Here is a 14,127-nt window from a genome sequence, read left to right on the forward strand (position 1 = left end):
CGCGACAGAGTGGCACAGTGTTACTAAAGCTCAGTGACACGTTCAGCTAAGGGCTTCCCAGCGGCTCCGACTGATAGAGTGTGACTCCCTTCCCTCTTCCTTTCCCTCCTCCTGCTTTTTCTTCCTCTTCTTTATAAAAACAAACAAGAGAAAGAAGTGCAGTGATCCTTCCACCATCCAGTGGCCTTCTCCTTGTCTCTTCCTCGACTGTCTCAAGCTGTGGCGTGAACCTCACCGAAGGTCTGACTCCACGTCCAGTGTTACTCAGCTCTCCATTATGGAGACGCAAACTAGCGTCACTCAACACAGGCCCCAGTGTCATAGCCTCTCTCCCGATACCTTTCTCACTAAATCCACTCTTAGGTTTAATCAGCTCTTAACTACCCTTGCTAATGGAAGGTAAGCAGTAGCTTGCATAATCTAAACGATCAGATATTCTAAAATCGTTACTTAAAAAAAAAATTTTTTTTTAATGGGAGTACTGGGGATGGAACCTAGGCAAAAATCATTACTTTTTATTCTCTCTCAGCACCCAGTCGATCTGTCTTCATAATTACATGTTGAGTGGAGGCTAAGATTAAATTTTGGAATTAAAGTTATATTAATGTTTAAATTAAAATGTTTATTCCCTCTTTGGATCAAAGGAAACAACTGGAGAGCAAATTACCCTTGAAAGAGATGTGTGTTTCGCAAAGTGGAGACTACCTCTTTATATGGTAGAAAGCCGACTGCTTCTTTGGGCAGAATTAAAGCATCAATCTTACAGGTCCCGTCTTACAGCCTTAGAATCATCTTCCTGCTGAGAAGTGTCCAGCATCTACCTGGGTATGCCTTTTGTTTTAAGACTTTAGCTGGCTGCTTTGGACTCTGGCTTTCTTGCAAGCCGTCAGTTTCTCTGATCAGGGGGCATGAGTGCTATAAATTAGTCTACCTGCCTTGAAATTATTCCTACCAGTTCTTGGTCCCTTGGAATCACTCACTTCTCTAAGTAAAGGTCAGCATTTATGCAAAGACCAGGAACATCTCGTATTATAATAATGGTAAAGTTGGGTTTAAAGCATTTCATTGCATATCTTTCTTTGCTTGTTTTTATGAAGAGGAAGGAGGAGGCAGAGGAGGCGGAGGAGGAAGTGGAGGAGGAGTCAGTCTCCCTTAATTGTGGCTGCTAGGAAGTCCCAGGCTGAGCTTGCAGCTGACCTTTCCTTCAGTAAACATGTGGGATTTTGGTGCATGCGTTTTTGGGTAACAGTCTTTCCCACCGTCTCATCTTACAGTTGTCCCTCTCTTTATTTTTGCATGGACATATTTATCTACCATAAATCTTACTGAACATATATTCTGGGCCACAGTAAGTGCTTTTGGGAATGAGGTGGCATAAATTACACAGACAGACAGAATAAAGGCAGCACATTAACAACCACCACAGGTGGAGTTCTTAGTCATTCCTGCTGTCAAACAGCCTTTGCTTAGGAAGCCGGAAGAGGCTAGCTTATTTTTAAATATGGTAAAATGTATGTGCGAGACACTAAGAATGAGGCTTTCATATAAACCTAGAGATGATGGTGTCCTGACCAACACCCAAGTGTATATGTCTTCAGTCCCTGGAAACTGATCAGCCAATGAACCAGGCACCATCTCTCTGCTTATTGCTGGTTTACAAGCCCAGCTGCAATTTCAGGAACAGAAAAATGTCCCTGATGGTGTGGAGCGCCTGTCTACGACAGTGCTTGAGGACAGTAGCTCAGGGAGTCCGTGGATTAAAGGTCCATGTTTAAAGTTCATGATGAGGGTGAGGAAGGGGGCACGGCCATACCTATGAGGGATGGGGTCCCCTCCAACTCTCACATCTGCACATCCCCTGCAAGCTGCCTAGTCATCAGAAGGTGTACGTGCTTACATCTTTGGAACAATGACCTCAAGTCTCTAGCATGCACTGTGACTTCCTTAGTGTCCAGCTTTGTATCAACTTCTTAAAAAAAAACCCTTTGAGGGGTGGTTGAATTCCATTTTCCTTCGCTAGGAAGCCATGTCTGCCATTTTAAAAAGCAATTTCATGGTTTCTCATAAAGGTGTAATTTTCCTTCATTCTTATTCATTTATTTTCATGGTGGGGAGAATACTGTTGTTTCCCACAAGAATTACAGTCCATTTTCTCCTTTTCATGTTTGTGATTCCTACCCGACCCCACACCCCCTCTATGGCTTCCTAAAAAAAGTTAAAGCAATTTGAGAAGAAAAATGTGCAATCTTATAACAAAGCAGACCTTGTCTTGATAAATGCAATGATAGACGATCAGGACCATTTTAAGTCCTTTTGGGCAGATGAGTAATTCTTTGATTATATCTAAGAAGAGAAAATGCGTAAATTTATGTTCTGGGTCCTCAAATATCTTCTCTCCCTCCATTCTTACTTTGACCTGACTTGCCTGAAATTGGTGAAGCAAATACCCAGGGGCAGAGAAAGGTTTTGTGAGGCTGGAAGCTTATACAGTTTAAGGAGATCTCTTTAAGAAAGAGAATACAAAAATACCTTACTTTTACAATTTTTTTTTTTTTACAAAAACATATGGCCATGTAAACATACTGCCCAAGCAAGAGAGATCCCTGAAGCTTAAACTTCATTGGCTTCATGGTAAGTCCATTTCCGCAGGTACCATATTGAAATAAATGTCCACCTATACTAAGCACATTTGAACTTAATACTTGTGTACTTGAACTCAGGAAACGCAGGGAATGACTGTACAGGGATGACATCGACATATACAAGTATAAATGTACGACCACAAGATTACGCATTGGGTTTTAAACACGCAAACACAGAGTTTTCTATTTCTGTTGAGCTTCAACATTTCTAAAGATCACACCCAGGCATGATCTCTTCTCCAGACGCTGAATTGTCTGCCTGCATTGAAATGTTCACTTTAAGGGGGAAGGTAATCAATTTAATGCATTATCATTCACTCAGACAAGCCTGAGTCAAACACTGTTCTCTGAATTGGGCTCATGCTGAGCAATTCCCTATTTTAGAAGCCAGGTGCGATGGGTGGGAGGAAGGGAGGGGACGCGATGGGGAGCACACTGCCAGTCGGCAGAGCTCGGCGTTTTATTGATTGATTTTTTCCAGGCAGTTCAGATACTGGTCTGGAGGTCTCCATTGAGGAGGGTCCTCTGGGTCTCCGTGGTCTCATTCAGCCGGGATTTGTCCTGCTTACTGTCACTCCGTTCCCCGTCATCTGTGCCGCTCACCTTGACCAAGCAGAGGACATTCTGGAAGCTCTTCTTGAAGTTGTCAGACAAGAAGGCATACAGGATGGGGTTTGCACAGCTATTAGCATAGGTGAGGACCACCACAAAGTCAAACATGCCTTTAAGGACTGGGGTGGGACTGATGGCCACAGAGACAGAAGAGACATTGAAGATGTAGAAGGGGAGCCAGCAGAAAATGAAGACGGCCACCACGATGGACACCATCCGGGTGACCTTCTTCTCAGACTTTTTCCTCTTGGAGGAACCCACACGGATTCCAGAGGACTTCACCTTGATGATAATGAACAGGTAGCAAAGACAGATGATGGTGAGGGGCACCAGGAACCCCAGGATGAAGGTGTAGATGATGAAGCCCGTGTACCATGCCCCAGATTCACCCGGCCAGTTGATGGTGCAGCTGCTTCTCCCCCGCTGGTTGCTCCGAAGCCCAGCATATATCATGATAGGCAGGATGACCAGCAGAGAGACTCCCCACACAGCCACGCTGATCATCTTGGCCGTCCGGGGTCTCCTCCACTTGGCCGACTTGATGGGGTGGACCACAGCCAGGTATCGGTCAATGCTCATGACGGTCAAGCAGAAAATGCTGGTGAACTGATTGATGCCATCCACAGTCATGACCACCCGGCAAATGGCCTTGCCAAAGGGCCAGTGGACCAGGGCCACCTGCATGGCCAGGAAGGGCAGCCCCAGCATGAAGAGCTCATCCGCGATGGCCAGGTTGAGGATGTAAATGTTGGTGATGGTCTTCATCTTGGCGTAGCGGAGGATGACATAAATGACCAGCGTGTTGCCACACAGCCCAATGATACAGACCACAAAGTAGATGAATGTGAGGACTGCATTGCTGGTCAGGTCATAGTATGGCTCTGTCTGATTTGAAATGTTGGCTGTCGCCACAGAGCCATTGAGGTCGAATGGAGAGGGAGGCCATGGCTGGCTCCCGTTGAGTAGTTCATACGCCATGTCCACAGCTGCCTTACAATCTGAGGCTCGTTCCAACCAGCTGAAGATCTTGTTCTCACCTTAACGGGTCTTGGAGGCGAAAGATCCACTGTGACATCTGTAAGGAAAAAAGGAAGATTGGCTCATCAGTCAGAGGCTACTTAACCTCTCACCAACGTTCCGTGTTTCTGGTTTGCCCTCTCAGACACTCTTCAGTCGAAAAGTGTGTTGTCTTACATCAGTGTTAGAACTCCCAGCCCGTTCTCATCACTGTGCAGACTTTTTGAGTTGTTTTTCCAATAGCAGGGAAGGGTTTAAGTCATCACAGTTTATCTTGTCATCTTTGGTGACGCACATGTGGGAGAAGGCTGTGGCTGCAAAACAGCATACTTTGATCCCTAAGAAGTTGACTGATCCAAACTGTAAAAAGGCAGAGTTTGGAGAGGTCCAGCCCTTGACCTCAGAGGAGCTTGCCACCGGCATTCTTGGCCTTTCCCTGGGAGGAAATCTATGCTGTCTTGCCGATGGCGTTGGAATCTTCCCATTCTGAAAACCTCCTAGTGGAAAAATCCCAGACTTTAGAGGTGAAAAAACCTAGGGTTCCACCCTGGGGCCCACATGACCTGTGCCTGGCACTTAATCGCTCCGACTCTGATTTGTTAAAATGGGGGTGTCAAGAGGGGTCAGTGATGAAGTGTGTGTGAAAATGCCTAGCATTGTGCTGGGCTCACAATCAGAACTTGAAAAAATGCTATCTTTTCCCCCTTTTTCATCTACCATCTTATTTATCTCTAACTTATCAAAATCTGCCTACATAGTGAGCCAATGTATAGTCTTAAATGTTACAGATAAAAATCTGGCTTGCTTTTATTTTTTAAATGTATGCTTTAGTTGATTTTTGTTTCTTCTGTTTGCATTTCTCCAGTACCCAAGGTTTGACTTCCTGATGCCTCAGAGAGTCCTTTCCCAAGTCCCTCAGCAAGATGTTCATGTTCTCACACCCCAGAGAATTTGCCCCCGATCTCCTGATGAAGGACAAAAACAGGAGCCAGGTGTGAGGGAGGCAGGCTCATTCACAGAAGTGAATTCCAAACACTGATGCAGCTTGTTCACACCCACTATCCCCTTGGTCTTCCCAGCCATCCTATGAGATGGGGATAATTATCCCCATTTTATAGATGAGGAAACTGAGGCTTAGAGAGTTTAAGGAACTTGCTCCCATTCCCTTGCACATAACTGGTGGAGCTGGGATTTGAACACAGGACATCCAAGTCTTCTGCACTTTTCACAGCATCACGCCTGCTGCTCGGTGGATTGGAAAACTGGTGGCTGATAATTGGGCTTTGGTTTGAAGCAGCCGACTCCTGTTTTACCTCCATGCCAAGAAAGTAAGTGTAACACCACTGGCTTGGCCTAAGATATAAAACAATAGCTCAGCACATCATTAAATGATTTATTTTAAAAATATCCCTGGGGGACTTCTTTGTTCACAGGAATGAACCAGAGATGAGGTGACAACTTAGGAGGGGAGACAGGAAGGAAGCCAGCTCTTATAGGACGTGAATTGCAGGGAGACATGAACAAAGGACTTAAGAATGCCTTCCTCTCCTGGGGGATGCAGGGCAGGCTTCACATGAGGAGTGTTTGAGTTGAGTCTTGAATGTATAAAGAGTGAAGGGAGGAGGGCAGGGAAGAGGTCATTCTGGGAAGAGGGAAGATGGAAGATGGAAAAGGGGTGATGTGTTCAGCACATGGTGGGAGTAATTCACTTGGTAGACACATTTCCTCTGGGCAGGGCGCTTTTCCTGGGGGCTGAGTGAGGACTGGAGATCGCTCCTTTATGCTTGGAGAGACTGTTGATGGCTTACAAGGACTCAGCAGCAACAAGTGCTTCAGGATCCTGGCCCACCTTTGCCTCTTGATTCATTCCGCACCGCCGGGCGCACTGCTTAGCCTCTCTGTGCCGATTTCACCACTACACGACTGTCTGCAAAGTGCGGTCTGGGCTTTGTAACTGACCTTTCTGCAAAGTACTTTGGGGACCCAGGATTCAATGTCTGCATTGGGTAAAAAGCATAAACTGGCAGCTGCTCAAAACAGAAGCTTTCAAGAAACCATTTGTGGTATCCCTGTATTAACTTGGGTGGTTTCCAATATCATTTCCAACCGTTTTGTTAGTTACTTTAATTCTTCCGACCCAGAATCCTATTTAAGCTGCCTGCATTGGAGAGCACATTAATCACCAGCATTGCCCATCTATGTGACATGCAAGGTCACACTCCAATGTCTGGGTAAGACTGAAGATCCCTGGGCTGAAGAAGTCCTGTCTAGAGCTTTTGGGATAGAGATCATGATGCAGGTGGGTGAGGGAGGATTGAATGCTGATCTCCAGCCCTGACTCTGCTTATTTGGCTGGAGTCTCACTTAAAGGGATGGAATTGTGTAGGGTCATTTTTTTTTTTTCTCCAAAATAGGCTGAGAAGCAGCATTCTCCACTTTTGAGAGAGGCAGCAACAGACAGAGTTCAGAGCTTGGTGAAAGCAGAGATGGTAAGCTGGGCGGTCAGTCCAGAGTGAAAAGCCTCCTCCAAGGAAGAAATGAGTTTGAATCACAGTGAATCATTTCATCAACAGTGAAGTCAGCTGTTTAAGATCTCTGAGTGACCTCTGTTTCATTTGTGTCTCATTGAAAGTGGAGTCCAATGCCAGGCACACTGCTTGCTGAATCGTGGTTAAATTAAATGCACCAGGAAGTTTGGTTTTCTGCTTTATTTTTCCAGGCTAAGAATTGTTAGATTCTGGAATTGCCTGGTTGTTGGTTTCCTCTGAGACTGAGTGCGGCTCTGTTGGCAGGGGCCTTGAGAATAGTCCGGCATCCCTCCCCTGTCAGAGGGGCTGTGGTTCCCAGCCTAAGAATTGAGCTTTGGGATGGGGACGGCACATCAAGGGTGGTCCTAAATCCTATTCAGCACCAGTTTTTTCCCTTCTCTCCAGCATCTTCCCCCTATTCAGCCCAAACCCCAACTTCCCTAGGGCCTCCTAAACCTGAGTGGGTCTCTGGACCGCTGGAGCGGGAGCCCCACCGGTGGGGAGAGACAACAGTCAGGTGCGGGCCACCGCGGCGCTAGAGCGCCTAGGAAAAGCGGAGGCAATGCTGGCCGAAGGGCATGGGAGGGAGCTGAGACTCCAGACCAACCAGGTGGGTCCCCAGGCTGGCGCAGAAAAATTCTCTTCTTCATCCAACTCGCTGACCGTCAGCGTTTCCTAAAGGATTCCCTGCTATTTCTAGGAGGACGAGGGGGAGATTAAAGATTGTCCAGGCAGCACCCGCATCTCTAAACGCAGAGCAGGACCTGCGGATCAGGGATGGCCTGGAGCGGGCGATAGCCGCTTAGGGATTTGGCCGGCGGCTCCGGGGCGCGGGGCCACACAGAGATTTGGTCTCTTCAAACCTAGGCAAACTGTCCACTCCGCCCCAGCGCTGGGAGAGCGGACCTTATACCGCTCTGGATCCGTCTCCGAGGCGGGGCGAGGAAGAACAAGGGAGAAAGAAATCCCTCTCTCCTCTGCTCCGCCGCCTGCCGCTCACACGCTCTGCTCTGGGGGTGCGCGTCCGCAGGAACCCCCTCGGTGACTCCCCGCCGGCCTCGCCCCCCTCGCTTCGGGGCTCTTTTGCAAGCGGCTGGGAGAGAAGTTGTCCCCTTTACAGCTCCCACCGGGACACTCGGCTGGGAGACGAGGACTGGACAAGGGCGCATGCCTCCCACACTAGCATGCAGCTGTGCGGACACGTCCGTTCCAGCACACACGACCCACTGTGCGCTGCTCACGCCGGGACACAGGCTGTCGTTAATTCCCACTAAAATTACCTCCCTCCACCCCCAGAGCACAAAGGTGGAGAAACACGCACCGGGACATACACTTAGGCACACCAGGGCACGCACCACCATGCAGATTCATCCAGGTGCCCAAGTGCGTCTCTCTCTCTCCCTCTCTCTAGCTCTCTCTCTCACTGGCGCACACACACGCACGCACTCCAACACACCTCACCTTTGCCTTTCCGCTGTAATCCGTCAGCTCGGTTCGCCGGCAACCAGCGGCTGTCCCCAACCCAGCAGGGCGCACGGGCGCGCAGCCGCTTGGCCGGCACCCCGCGCTCCGTGTCCACAGCTGCCCGCTCCACTGGCCCCTCGCGCCGCCGAGAGCTCGTCCTGCCCGCAGACCCCGGGCGCCGAGTGGCACCGGGTGTGGGTGACCAGCGCGCGCCCGCGCAGGTGGCTGCGCCGCCTGGACTGACGGTGCCGATCGCGGGCCCCTCGACTCATTCCCCCACCCCCTCCCCCCGATTACGTCACGGCAGCTCGCCCCGCCTGCCGGGTCCTGTGGGCGGACAGGGGTGAGCGGAGGGTAGGGGAGGTGTGCAGAATCCTGCGGGTGGCGGCTGGCTGAGGTCGCAGCACCCAGGGTAGAGGGACCCGCGTGCGGAGCGGGAAGGGTCCAACCATTTCAGCCTCCCCCAGACCCATGGTAGGGACATTCGCTGTCTTCCCTCCGCTTTCACAGAATCGGTTCCGTTTCACCCAGCATATTCCAGGCAGCTGAAGTGGCGGCCTGGTGACCCAGACTCGCTCTGGGACCTCAGCTCTCTCTTCATTCAGACAAGTTTGCAAAACTGTGTCGACCATGGGTCACCCCCAGGCGCAGGGCCAGGGAAAGGGCCGGGAGAAAATGGGTCCAAGGGGAAAGCACTTCATGCAGTGGCCAACCAACGCCCCGCTGCACAGGGTGTGAGACAGCACATGCGTTCAAAATTTCAGTTTAGGGAGCGGAGGCTTAGCAGGGGAGCGACTTACCCCAGCTCTCCCAGCTTTCCACAGCTTGGAGGTTCAGTGACCTTACAGGCAGTCGCCTTCCTTAACCTTGCCAGTGGGCACCTGCTGGTGCCACTGGGCACAGCCCCTCCTCCTACCTGCTGGGAGGGAGCAAAGGGACACGTACAAGAAGTGGGAGTTGTGTCACATTAAGTTACAGCTATTTATTTTTTGACTGATGATTCAGCCTCTGTTCCAATAGTTTAATAAGTCATAATCAATCCTGCAGCCTCTCCTTCCTAACCTTCCTCCAAGCACACACATACACACACACGCACACACTCTCTCACCATCCTTGAGTACAGTTTTAGAGGATGGGAAAACAAAAAGCAAACGCCAACAACAGTTTTCTCTGTGGGCTGAGCTGCCTCTGACTGTCCACGCTATTATCTGATTTGCAATTCATCAGTGAAAGTCACACCCCACAGGCTGTTCAGCAGCTAGAGTGAGCCCAAGGGACAGGTGAGTGACCCGGGAAGGTAACCACCAAGCAAGGTAACAATCAACTGCTAGTTTCTATCTTGGCCAAACTGTGTCTTGAGGTACGCACTGCGAAGGTGGAAATCAGGGGTTACCGCTGGTTTTGTCTCCTGAGATGTCGGTCATGTTGAATCATTATCGTGGGGCTCAGAGGCTGGATGGGTGGATGACTGCCTCATGTCCCAGCCAGTCTGGGAGCCTGCTTCTTTCTTGTGTGCAGGTAGAGGGACTGGGGTGGGTTGCTAGCCAGAAGAGGCGCGCCCTTGCTCCTTTCCTAGCAGGAAGAGGGAGGGGTGGTGGCAGTACGGGGGTGGGAGCAGAGTGGAGTTGAGGTCAAGAGACCTCCACACGCTCGCCTGTGGGGGACACAGCTGCTGCACTGGAGCCTGTTGCTACTTCTAGTTTACAACCAATGACCAAACTGGTTGCCAGGAAAAGAGGAGGAGAAGGAAGAACTGGGAAATGCCCACTCCATTCTCAAATTCCTTTCCTGGGGACCAAAGGTCTTGAATGGCTGGTGCCAAGCTCTTGTATCATTAAAAAAATAATAATAACCAGTTTTCTAACCTATGCAAGACATGAAACAGTGGCTCTCAATACCCGCCTTCCCCTCCACCCTGCAGGTAGCCCTGATGGGCCAATGCAAGTTTGTTTGTTTTTTAGTTTTATATGAGAACTACCAGCAAAACCAGGTTGCCCCCAAAGGATCAGCTGAATAACCATCTCCCTTCAGAGCAGTTATCTGGGGCGAGTAGCTGGCGCCCCCACACCCCGACCCTGACCCTACCCTGTCTGCTTGTTGGTTTGCAACCTTTGGAGTTTCCCAGGTGAAATTCGAAATTGCTTCCCCTGTACACGGAGGGCAAAGAGAGGCGGAAGAAAGAGGCAGACACTCCAGATTGGGAGGTGGCAGGTTTAAGAAGCAGGAACTTACAGAGGAGGCTTATCTTGGGCCCTGCAGGACGCGCCCATACCCCCAGAATCCTAGAAGTGTATACAGCGGCCTTATCAGGGTTCAGTCATGTATTCAGTCCAGATGGTCTCAGCAACACATTGCTCTCAAGGCTGTGTCTTTGAAATAGCTCCTAGTGAGGGAATGTACATTCTGAGGACAAGGGAGGGGACCCTGAGCTCCCTCCAATTGCCCGGGTCCGGCCCTCTGGTCAACCAGCGGTCACGTCTTCTCCATGACCTTCTCCAGCGATGCTGGTTATCTCGGGTGATCTGATACACTGAAATCCCCCTCCGCCATGCTTTCCTTGGGAGGTCTTCCCTCCCCCCTCCCCACATAGGTCAGATGGGATGAGTCCAGCTTGGAAAAAGTGCTGGCTGGATCGATTCGCCTCAGGCACGCCTGTCTCCACCGCAGGGCTGGGTGAGTGGGGTCTGAACAGCCTTGACCTTGACAGCAGAACCTGCCTAATCTAGAGCAATTGTTGATTTTGTCGGATAATAGAGGCTCCCTCTCCCCGCTTTGAATGCCTTAAAAGCGCCGTTCAATTTTGCTGCCACCTGCACTTGGCCGCTACCCTCAGGTTCCGGGTCCCTCTTTGAGTCCTAATGGCTATTCTTTCGACTTCCCCTCCATCTGCTGAATGAAGTCTGCACTGTCCCCCGTGGGGCTGCACCCCCCCTCCCCCGCTCTGCAGCTTGCTGAGTAACTAAGTAACCAAACCTTGAGCCAGAAAAATAGAGGGGTTGGGGAGGAGATAACCTCCACGCTGGCTTGTTTGATATCTTTAAAGCAATTAAATAATACCCTTCTCTCTTACAGCATTTATCAGAGAGACAATAGGCAGCAGGAAATTACGAACAGGAGCTGGACAAAGGACCAGGCCAGTGCTCAGCCTGTGACATGGGGAGATACTGGTGAATTCAGCCTCTTGAAGAGAAGTGCACAGCCCAGGAGCGCCGACGTGAATGCCCAAGTCCCAAGTAGGTCATTAAGTCTCAGCGGCTTAGTAAATTAAATGGCGGGGAATAGTTACTCTGCAATCAGTTTAGTGGAAGGAAGTCTTGCAATTAAGCCTAAAGGAAAGTGGGAGAGCCCTGGGAGGAGGCTTGGACCTAGCTGGGAGTGATGGGTGCCCAGCTAAGCATCCGATGTGGTTTCTGTTGTCTCCATGGGAATGCTAAGGATGAGGTTCACCATTTCTGTGGCTGCGGGAAGGGCAGGGCTCCTGCGGTGGGGAACACACAGGTGTACAGAGGAGGAGAAGTTCCCCTGAGTGTTCATCATGTGACCTGGACTTCCTGGGACACTCCTGTTTTCAGCTGTTCTGTCCCTTGTCACCCACACACCGTGTGCCTTTTACCAGAATTTGAGATGTCAGCTTCCACATTCCATCTCCGAGACTCCTGGAGACCTGGTGGCACAAGAAACCCTTTCTGACATCTTGAGTCCTGATGGTTGGTTTGGAAAATGTGGAATATGGTCCCCAGACCTCTTTTAAAACTCTGACCATTTGGCATTGTGGGTTTAATGGTCTCTTCAGATGCAGAAGGCCCTTTCTTTGCTTCTCTCTTCCCTAACCCTTAACAGGTAGGAGTTTGCAATTTTTCTCGATGAGATTCCTCAATCCATAGGGGACACAATGGCTGAGTTAAGAGGATCGACATCAGAACCTCTCTGAAAATCACCCCAAATAGGTCAAGAATCAGGGAGCGTGGTCAGAAGACACCACCATTTACATATTGTTCCTTTTCCTCTGCCCTCCCCCTCATTTCAATATCCACATAGAATCCTGGAGCCAAGGGGACCTTAGAAATGCTCAAGTTTATAGTCCACATTCCATCATTCTACAGTTAAAGACACCAGGCTCAGACAGGCCTGGTGACTTGCCCAGGTCATCCCGACAGCAAGTGGCAAAGTCGAATTGAATCAGCTCTTCTGGGTCTGAGAGGCCTGCCCCTTCCACAGAGCGCCCCCCAGCACCGTGTGTGGAAGCCGGACTGGAGGATTCCCGGCTCCTCCCCTTCCCGGCTCCCCCCTCACCTGGTCCAGCACTTCCTTCCAGCAGTGTGTTCTTCCTGATAGCCAGATCCCTGTCACTCTCACCCTGGCCTGCAGCCTTTTCTTAAAGCCCCTTGGTGACGGAGTTGGAAAACACGTGGCTGTCCCCTCCTGGGGTTTTCCCAGCACGTGCGATAGCACTGATTCTGCAAGATGCTCTGTAGGAAAAGAGCGCAAGTCTGGGAAGCGCTGCGTGTCCGCTCCTTCCCTTGAAGGTCCACCCCCGTGTTTATTAATAACTCTCCTGGGTAGCATTTATTAAGTAACCATTATGTGTTTGGGGGTGCTGAGCATTCCACGTATCCATTATTCCATTTAATCCTCTGAACCTTTCCGATACACACTATTATCATTATTAATACTGTTATTTCAAGAACTCTCACAATGAAGAAACCTGCTTATCTGAAACCCAGTGATGTTTTCCCAATTAATTTAGCTGCGGGGACCTTCCCTGTGAATAATTTTTAACACTTGTTAAGAGTTTACTGTGTGCCCGGCACTGTAGTGGACACTTTATGTGAACTCCCGTAATCTCATTGAAGCCTGTCCCCATTATGACTATCGCCATTTGTGAAGGAAGCAACCACAGCACAGAGAGGTTAAGTACTCTGCCCAAGGCCACACAGCTACCGAGTGACAGAGCTTACCCACTCTGCCCTCCCAGGTGCCAATGCCTGAAGCATGATTTTGCAGAGCAGCCTGTTGGAAAAGGGGGCTCCTTCCTTCCTCCAGTCACTCCCGGAGGCTGATTAAAATGGAGGGGATGCTATGAATAGTCTTAATTGTTTTAAACTCTTTTCCTTTCCATTTATCCCCTAATCTCTGGGTGTTTGTTGATGAGTTCTGGATTGTTTCCAAGTTCTCTGCAGCCCTGACAACCACCCAGTCTTTTCTAGGACCCTTTTTCCACCTGCTTCCAGACCGAGCCAGGTGACAAGTGTCTGGTGCTGTCTTGCTGTGTGATGTATCCCCTCCCACTCTCAGGCTGAATCGCCTAATTAGCCTGCTCTTTGGGCAGCCCTCTTCCTGGGAAAGGGGAAAGAGGAAAGGGGAGCTGCCTTTAGGATCAAGTTTATAGACTCCAGGAAGTCAAAAGGCCCTCAGAGAGCACCTAGTACAGGGCTTACAACCAGGGACCCCAGCAGAATCATCTGGGGTTTTTAAAAACTAAAGATGTTCTAGAGGGGAGGGTATAGCTCAAGTGGTAGAGCGCATGCTTAGTATGCATGAGGTCTTGGGTTCAATCCCCAGAACCTCCTCCAAATATAGACAAATAAATAAATCTAATTACCTCCCCTTCATAAAATAAACAAACAAAAAAGCAAAAAAAGATGCCCTAGTGCCACCCTTAGCGGTTCTGATATAATGGTCCTGGGATGGAGACCAGATTGTTTTTTTTTTGAAGCTCCCTGGATGAGGTTAAGGCCAACTCGAGCAGAGAACCCTGGATAGTTAAACCTTCTCATTTTAGAGGTGCAGAAACTTTGGGTCAGGGAAGCAAAAAGTCTGTCCTGGTTCAGACAACAAGCAACTGGGTCTCTTTACCCAGGCCC

At 49.7% G+C, this 14,127-nt stretch overlaps 2 protein-coding genes across 6 annotated transcripts in view; one reads left to right on the forward strand and one right to left on the reverse strand.

The window, feature by feature from the left end:
- Positions 1-14,127, forward strand: part of SLC39A11 (solute carrier family 39 member 11) — a 351,831-nt gene that overhangs the window by 13,520 nt on the left and 324,184 nt on the right. For all 5 annotated transcript variants that reach the window (XM_064495589.1, XM_064495595.1, XM_031468992.2 and 2 more), the window contains exon 2: positions 11,336-11,496. Coding sequence is in view for 2 of the 5 variants with exons in the window: in XM_064495591.1 (XP_064351661.1) it covers positions 11,482-11,496 (15 nt within the window). In the remaining 3 variants the exon portion in view is untranslated. The remainder of the gene's footprint in view (positions 1-11,335; positions 11,497-14,127) is intronic.
- SSTR2 (somatostatin receptor 2) lies at positions 2,086-8,535 on the reverse strand. Its single transcript, XM_010975948.3, has 2 exons — positions 8,261-8,535; positions 2,086-4,329 (listed from the first exon to the last, which is right to left on the reverse strand). Exon 2 carries the CDS (start codon positions 4,230-4,232, stop codon positions 3,129-3,131), a length of 1,104 nt encoding a protein of 367 aa, XP_010974250.1. The 5' UTR covers positions 4,233-4,329; positions 8,261-8,535; the 3' UTR covers positions 2,086-3,128.

The sequence above is a fragment of the Camelus dromedarius genome, chromosome 16 (genome assembly GCF_036321535.1).
Source record: "Camelus dromedarius isolate mCamDro1 chromosome 16, mCamDro1.pat, whole genome shotgun sequence".
NCBI lineage: Eukaryota > Metazoa > Chordata > Mammalia > Artiodactyla > Camelidae > Camelus > Camelus dromedarius.

What these genes read in the sequence shown, in the direction of transcription:
- SSTR2 (XM_010975948.3), bottom strand. Translation starts at nt 4,232, where the DNA reads ATGGCGTATGAACTACTCAACGGGAGCCAGCCATGGCCTCCCTCTCCA.